At 44.4% G+C, this 8,354-nt stretch overlaps 1 protein-coding gene across 2 annotated transcripts; it reads right to left on the bottom strand.

The window, feature by feature from the left end:
• Positions 1–687: 687 nt before the first annotated feature.
• Positions 688–7,480, bottom strand: LOC137914038 (protein odr-4 homolog). Of its 2 annotated transcripts, XM_068757661.1 has the most exons (13): positions 7,374–7,480; positions 6,988–7,104; positions 6,635–6,727; positions 6,149–6,255; positions 6,046–6,082; positions 5,571–5,714; positions 5,397–5,492; positions 4,294–4,338; positions 4,096–4,215; positions 3,894–4,023; positions 2,075–2,278; positions 1,164–1,217; positions 688–787 (listed from the first exon to the last, which is right to left on the bottom strand). In XM_068757661.1, exons 1-13 carry the CDS (start codon positions 7,470–7,472, stop codon positions 717–719), a joined length of 1,317 nt encoding a protein of 438 aa, XP_068613762.1. In that variant the 5' UTR covers positions 7,473–7,480; the 3' UTR covers positions 688–716. The 2 variants fall into 2 exon arrangements, with proteins under 2 accessions (XP_068613762.1, XP_068613761.1); XM_068757660.1 differs by having other exon boundaries at positions 6,046–6,255.
• Positions 7,481–8,354: the final 874 nt, after the last annotated feature.

The following is an 8,354-nucleotide window of genomic DNA, read 5'->3' as shown; positions in this document are numbered from 1 at the left end:
AAGCTAGATCAGAAGTCATCCAGGTTAGCGACATGCAGCACACCTTTTGGACGCTATCGGTTTCTCAGGATGCCGTTTGGCACAAACGCAGCAAGCGAAGTTTTCCAGCGCTCAATGGAACAACTGTTCGCTGGCTCCATGTGCCATTATAGTTGAGGACATACTCGTGGGAGGTCGTGATGCTACAGAACATGATGCAAATCTGAAGAAGGTGCTTGACCGCGCACGAGAGATCAAACTCAGACTCAACCCGCAAAAGTGCAAGTTTCGTCTAGATCAGGTTTGCTATGTAGGTCACATCTTCACAAAGGAAGGTCTTAAAGCTGACCCCACGAAGACTGAAGCCATCACCAACATGCCAGTCCCAGGATTCTCTGGCAGTGCAACGTTTCCTTGCTATGGTGAACTATTTGGGGAAATTCATTCCAAATCTGAGCTGCGGCAGAGTGAGCCCTCTACTCCGACAGAAACGGCGGCGGGCGCGGCATGATGTCACTTCCTGTGTTGAGCACTGAAGCTCGTCTGTCTGCGGTGTGGAAGTATTCTGACGTGGATGACAGAAACCTTGTGATTGAGGTGCTGCTCATTCTACAATAGTAAAATAGCGAGGGGGAAATGAAATCGGAATCAGAAATAAATCATTGATATTTATAAAAACCTACACTTTATACAAATGTGACAAGCAAACTCTTTATTTGATGGCGTATATTTGTTTATTAAATGTCACTGAGATAGAGCATTGAGGCAGCGGTGGCGAGAAGGGCAACAGCAGTCGCCATGGCAACACCTGAAAGAGAAAGGGTGGAATGAAGCGAGTGTTACAGCTACACCCCATTAGAGCTCCAGGGGTTTAAATACAAAACACATTTATCCATGTAGTATATATGTGATTATTTTAATGCAGCAACTTTTTTAACGGGTCCTGTGAAAAAGTAATAAAGACAAAAACATAAAAAGAACTCCAAACGCCATATAACTAGCGTAACTTTGAATAATGGCACCGCATTCCCTTCCGGTGCAGAAAGCGGTCCGTCAGAACACGCAGGTCTTGTGCTCGCTACGCTAACAGAGTTTCATCACGTCCTTGCTTTACCGGGCTGCTCAGGTGACATTGAGAGTCTGTCCGACTCAAACGTAAGCTGATACAACGGAAAGAGTTTTACCAACACATTTGCTTCTTTTGGGCTCCAGTGCTTCCACGGGTCCCACAGTGAGCTCTGGAAACACAAAACACACAATTCATAAACTATAATACGTTAGTAAAACAGCTGCTCAGTGAGGTCTGTCCAACAGAGACCCTTCAGTACCGAGTACCTCAAAGTTGTACTGAGTTATATTCCATGTTCACAAACGTTTTTACGGCAAATGCACGGTTTATTAGTTCCCTTTTCTTGACTCCTACCAAACATTCATTAAAGCTAAAGCGGCTAAATGTTATTACTTTACTTGGCCAGCCTGAGAAAACATGTTTGAGAACATGACACTGGAGCTCAAAAATCTTGCCAAACTTGTATTAATATGTCACAGATTTTCTGCTACATCCCGGGATATGTATAAATGTTTACATTTCCATCATTTTATTAGTATTATTTTCTAGCCTAAGAAAAATTACACTGTAAATAAATACTAAAATCAAATTAAAATACATGCACAGTATTGCAACATATAAAATACAGTACCTGTACAGTAACAAGATCTGCCTTCGGGGAAAAAAAGTACTTTGCAAAATCTCCCCTTGTCCGACTCGCTCACCCAGTTAGCATCGCGTCGTGTTTACTTTGTGCTTTTGTGAAAGTTTCATTACAATTTTTAAATATACCTGACTGTTACTGTATTAGAATACAAACATGCTTGTAGGTGTGTGGCAAAGGGTAGTACAGTAGAGGGTTGGTGAATTCATAAAGGTACAAATACACACAAAGCAATAAAATAAATATGGTGCCGCTATTTTGCGTATTTTCACGCATCACGGGGGTCACAGAACGTAACATAGTGATTATTAGCTAATCAGAGATGTCGTCATGTATCATGAACAGCTCGGTCCATTCTGTGCACAGACACACGCTCCCAGTACCTGCCGCAGCACCTCTCTCCAGGATTTGGGCAGGTGATTCCTGAGAGGTATCCAGGTGTTCCTCAGCCACATCAATGTCCAGCATCTCCTTCAGTCTGTCAGTGGCCTCTGCCTTAGCCTCATCACTGAACTGGTAGTCGCACACGCACACCGGCCCACATGAGCTCACTGGGCAGAAGATGCGACGAGGGAGAGCGAATGTATCTGAAAGAGACGAAGAGGCAGAGATGCTGCGAGATGAGCGGCTGAACATTTCAGAGATATTTAGAAATACCGTGGAGCCTCTGTTCTCGAACGACTTGGTTTTCGACCAAAACGTTTGTCTAAATTGCCTCAGAAGTAAATGTTCTGCACTTATATACGTAGTGCTCTTTCCACCTTCGCGGTGCTCAAAGCACGAGGCCTCACATTCACCCATTCACACACCCATTCATTCATACATTCACACTCCAGTGCTGCCAGACCCACCGGGAGACATTCGGGGTTCAGTGTCTTGCCCAAGGACACTTCGACATGCAGACAGTCAGAGCTGGGATTCGAACCACCGACCTTCTGATCGCTGGACGACCCACTCTACCAACTGAGCCACAGCCGACCGGAAGCCAAACAGATTTTTCAGTACTCGATTACAGAACTAGGCAGGATTGACCGGATGGTTTATTTAACTGTTTTTGGGTTGATAAAGACCCAAACCCACCAAAATAGTGTAATATGTTCCCTTTAAATGGCACGGCTCCAGTATACGGTAGACAGTGATAACGTTTTGGTTCAAATATTCTGACCAGTTTTTGTCTTAAACTCCAGAAATAAAATGATTACAGACAGACAAACATGCTGAATGCAATATTTCTCACTTTACATGCTCAATAAATCTGATTATTGGGCGGAGTCAACATAACAACGTTGTAAACAGTAGCAGAGAGAAGCAAGAGTGATTTAGTCAGGTAGTGAATTTAAGTTGACAAAGTCCACACCTGTCAATCAGCCACAATGATGTGCTCGTCACAATAAGCCAGCCAGCCAGTGGGGGGCGCGGTGCGACGCCTGTGACCGCGGAGAAAATGTTTTTTTGCCTTACGAGAGTAAAGTGTAATTGCACATCCACTCCAGTAGTTGGCAGTGGCGCCCTGATTGTCAGAGTGCGCGAAGGGAGGATTAGCAGAAGAAGAGCGGTTATAAACAATCTACGGTGGAGAAGAAGAAAGACTTGACTTCCTCATTTTCTGTTGCAGACTAAAAAAAATGGTAATAAAGTTATTCTTTGTTGTAAGTTGATCTATATTTCTTTCTTTTTCATATTTCTTTGTATGTTAATAAGGATACAAGAGCGTTTTTTTTTTCGGGGGGGTGACAGAAAATAATTGAGAAGCACTGCAATAAGCCAAAGAAAGCCGTAGCCAAATCCCTACATGCCCTCAAAGGCCTCCATTAAAGGACTGTCTGCAGAGGAGCTCGATTCAATCTGAGGAACACGTTCCCGATAAAGCTGCTGCTGCTGCTGCTGCGTTCCTCGACGCGAGCCAGGGGGCGCCGGTGACCGGCTGCTGCGGCTAACGGTGAGAGTCACAAGTCTCTACGCAGCTCAACGCCATCGACACACGTCCTCGTGTGTTTGAGCGAACAAAGCGGCGTGGCCGATGGGGAGGGGAACGCGCTTATGATGCGACGTGCTGCTCATGGCGACCCTTTATAATAATGACATCATCTCAGCACGCCAGAGCAGGAAGGAGATGCGATTCTAGACCAGCTGATGCGTATCGAGTCGAAGCTGCAGACGACCATCGGAAACCCGAACCCACCCAGCCCGACGCCCGCCTACCTGCAGCTGTTTGATGTTTGCCTCTGGAGCCGCCCTCGCCCCCGCCCTCGCCCTCCTCTGACATCAGCAGCTCTTCCAGCAGCATCTGGACCCTTGCAGCTACCGTAGACAGCACATCCCTCTTCAGCAGCTTCACACAGAGGCCGGTTACTGTACGGTGGACCCTCCTTCAGCGGCGCAGGTCGGTTCAAAGAGCCATTACCTTTTCAGCCAGTCTGACCTTTGACTTGTTGCTGTGGAGGTAAGCTCTGCTGTGGATTGCACCTCTGACTGACACGCTGCCTCCACACTGCTGGACAACATCTGATAGACTCTGATCATCCTAGTAGACAGAAATCATGGTCTGAGGTGTAATCATACACAATCATATATTTTATATAGTATGCGTAGTATGTCCTACCGGTGAAATGAGCAGTTGAACCGTAAAGGTCTGTCTGTTCCTCTTCTACAGTAAAATATGAAACATAGTGGTTATAAATGTACTCCAGACAATTCAGTATTTATATACTTATATTTTTACCAAGCTTGAATAAATTAGATTAACCGGAAATGTTAACTTACAAAAGTCTTTATTAGACACAGAGAAGTCAGGAGGCCACGTTTGGGAAGCCTCTCATGACCAGAAGATAAATGGATTCAATTCAGTCGATTACAAAGTTTCTGATCCGACAGAACCATGAAGATTCCACAGCAGCATTCTCTCCATCATAAAACGGTGCAACACTGTGAGATCATCAGGTTCTACCGGGACATGCAAAATACTAAATGCTCCATAAAGATCACTTTCCCTGCCTGAGCAGAAGAAAGAGACGACAAGGCATCGGTGGACTAATACTGATCGATATGCATAGATGATTAGTGGGTCAATACCACACTCACACAGCAGAGAAAGGATTTTGATGCATTTTAAAGAATAACCCTTCATTTAGACATTGGCTGATGACTGAACTGGATGTAAATAAAGTGATTAATAAGAATGGATCTGGATGATATAATCCCAAACAAATGTTTTATTTTCAGCGACGCCAGCTAAAAGACAAGATCATTTCAGTCCACCTCATCTGCACCGACTGACCATTGAACACAAAACAGTTCGAGTTAAAATGGATGTTCCTGTTCTGAGATGCTTGTTAAATTATCGTGTTCAATCCAGACGTGAGCAAATTGATATTTGCTGGACTCGGTGCAAAGCTTGAAGGCGTCTAAACTCTGGTTTTAGTGATGAAATTCATTCCAAGATGGTTGGTTTGAGGAATAGATGCAAGATTTTGAAGCATTAGGCTCAAAAATATTATAATTAATGATAAAACAAAGCACAACAGCCCGTCTGCAAACGACCTCAGAGAGGAAATCAGGGTTTGATTTTAACGATTACTTCCAACCTGCCCTTGAGTAACGATCCAATGACACTGCCAAGTCAGCAATCTTTATGGGGTATATATACTGTATACACATTTATTTACTTTCCAAAATACTTTCTCGGTGTAATTTGATTTGTACAACCTGTCCGGCGAGCAGCTCGGTGTCGTCTGGAAGCGTTTTCCCTTCAAACAGACAGATTCCGTGCTGAATCTGGCGGGCCCACTCTTTCAGTCCTTCCTGAAACAAACCATGAGCAGGAAAGTTTCACTCCTGCCTTTGCTGAATATTTAAGGTGTTTACAGGATTGAAACAAACCTTAAGAAATGCATCCAGGATCTCTGCAGCACTTCCGCTGCCCGGCAGGGGTACCAGCATATCCACATTTACGCAGCATGACACCATGCTCCAGGAGGAACACACACCGGAGTGGTACTTCCAATCGGCAAGCTTGGCCATACTCTGAAACACCCAAAGCCACTGATAGAACTGACAACAGCTCAATGCTTCATATTTTATATATAAATATCACGCAGCCTGAGAGATCGGTTTCACGTTTGAAACCTCAGTCCCTAAATCACATCCTGTCGAGTGACGAGCCCTCTGATTAGTTGATCTTCTACACCGTTGGAATGTTTTATACAATAAATTAATAATAATTATATTTATATTTATATTTAATAGTTATTTTGAAGCCTATAATGCCACAAATAATTTTAGAGGCTTCAGTGCTTTTTGGGGTCGATGATTCGACTTTAATGGCTGCAGCTGGAAGAAACCATTGTGAACTGACCTTTGGATTTTTGACATCAAAGGTTCTGCAGATTGTTCTGAGATGTGGGTAAAGGATCAGCCACATACAGTAGTAGTAGTAGTAGTAGTATGCAAAAGGATACTTTCTGGTCTTGGGGTTGACGTGCAGTGTGACGCAGTCTGTGATGTCATCATCTGCGGGGTTCCACAGGTATTCTGAAGATATGAGCTTCTCCACTGCAAAAACCAGCTGGAAAAACACAGAATCAGACTCACAGGCACACACATTATAGCGAGCTACTTTAAGGGACTTGTCAATCCCTGCTATACAGATACAATTCAATAATAGAGCTCTTAAGACTAAATAGTCTCCACCTTAAGTGACCGTAAAAAGATTTGTTTCCTACAGCTTGATACTGGCAAAATAGATTTCTGCCCAATTTAGCTCCACACTTCAGGGAATAGAGCGTCTGTGTTCTCTTTCATCTACATTTCAATCTATAATTTAAATGAGAAAAACACTCAGATGGCGCAGACCTCCGCCAAGCAGCTCATTCCCCTCCTAATTGGCCTTTCCATAAAACATAAAACCATAAAAACAATCATTACTTCGGTTCACATCATTTCACCTGGCTGAGCGTGGCTACTGTGTCCTTAGCATCTGCATCAGAGATCATAAAGACTCCCAGGACAGCGAGGCCGCCAGGCAGCATCCGAGACACCTGATCAGACATCCGTTAGCTAGTTGAAACTGTAACAAATACATTTATGATCAATAATCTTTCCTGCATTCCTGGTACTCTAGTTGTGCTGTGCAACACCAATAGACGTAAACAATGGCGTGTTCAAAGCCCAGAGATTAGTTCATTTGACTAGAAATAATTTCATGATGAACCGTCCGAGCTTCCAGTAGCAACACAGCACGTTATAACAGAATACACTTCAGTAAAACCTCAAACATTAAAATCAGGATACGGTCTACCTGGCGAGCATGCTCAGCCACCCACTCCTTGTCCAAAGACTTTCCGGCGGTTGACGCGGACCCCTCCCTCGGGGGCGTCCGGCTTGCCATGATGACATAATCCCTTTGAGAAGAGCTCTGGAATGTTTAGTCATTCATATAAATCACTGTCTGCATGTCGTAGTGAGGATGCAAGACACTAGCCGTCTCCTCCCGGGACCCAGCCAGTCAGCATGTCCTCCGTAAGGGACACTGTCCCCCACAGAGGACGTGCTGACTGGCTGCGTCTCAGGAGGAGACACAAACAAACGGTAAAAATAACATTTACAAGCAGATAGACAGAAGGCTGGCACAACACACAAACAGAAGTTAAATGAGCGATCGATCAAACGGGAGATGAACCTTACCTGTCCAATGAGGAGGCCCGAGACTGGACACGCGTGCGTCGCACCTAGTTTGGACAGGTAACCCTCCACAGCCTGCTCTACTGCGTATCCACGGCCCATCTCAAAGCATGGAGGTGATGCGTCACACAACAACTACAAAGAGCACAACTTCAAAGGAATGCATGCACTGTTTTACCCAATGACGTTGCTACATAAATGAAAGTAACAAGGCTTAGTTGTGTTCAAAGAAAAGCAACTAAGATTAAGATTCCAGAATATATGCGTGAATCACTACGGAGAATACCTGAGACGAAGAGAAGAACGATTTACTTCCGCTTCAATGACGTACTTCCGTCGCTCATCTCTGACGCGTTGGACGCTCGCCGCGTCATAAAGCCAGACAGCAACAACTGGCTGCGGACGCCGCACGTTTTCTGTAAAATGTCAGCCTGCAGTTTTCTAAAGCGTCTGCTTTAATTATAAACTTAAACAAATGATAATTAGAGTTTTCCCCCACCCACATCCTGCTTCTAATTGGCTCTGGCCCTGATGGCAACGAGTACTAGCCAATCAGAGCAGAGGCTGAGCAGGGCAGTCGCGCGACTCGCCTGGAAATAAATATATAAAAACAAGAAAGAATTTGTGAATTCAGGATATTTATTTGTGGAGCTTTACTGTGTTATAATGTACTTGGTACATCTGTTAATGTGTGATATCCCATCTCTTTTCTCATGTTTAATCATGTGAAAAGGTGGTTTATCTCCCTCTTGTGGTCATTGTCCTGAAGCGCAGGGTCCACTGCGCACAGTTTACAATCCATCCAAACAGATTGTAAAAACTGCAGCCGATTTATTTTCTCGCTCTCCGCAGAACCCAGTTTTCAAAGGCCTGGTTGCTTTTTTGTCTCGCGAGATCTGGCAACCCTGGTCCTAATGGGGAATTTACAACAGGTAAATGAGGCAATGAGGAAATGCCGAAGAGGAGGTAAACAGCGGCACAAAA

This window comes from Brachionichthys hirsutus, unplaced genomic scaffold (assembly GCF_040956055.1).
Source record: "Brachionichthys hirsutus isolate HB-005 unplaced genomic scaffold, CSIRO-AGI_Bhir_v1 contig_261, whole genome shotgun sequence".
Lineage (NCBI taxonomy): Eukaryota > Metazoa > Chordata > Actinopteri > Lophiiformes > Brachionichthyidae > Brachionichthys > Brachionichthys hirsutus.
The sequence above is the reverse complement of the archived record's forward strand: the minus strand, read 5'-3'. Positions and strand labels throughout refer to the sequence as shown.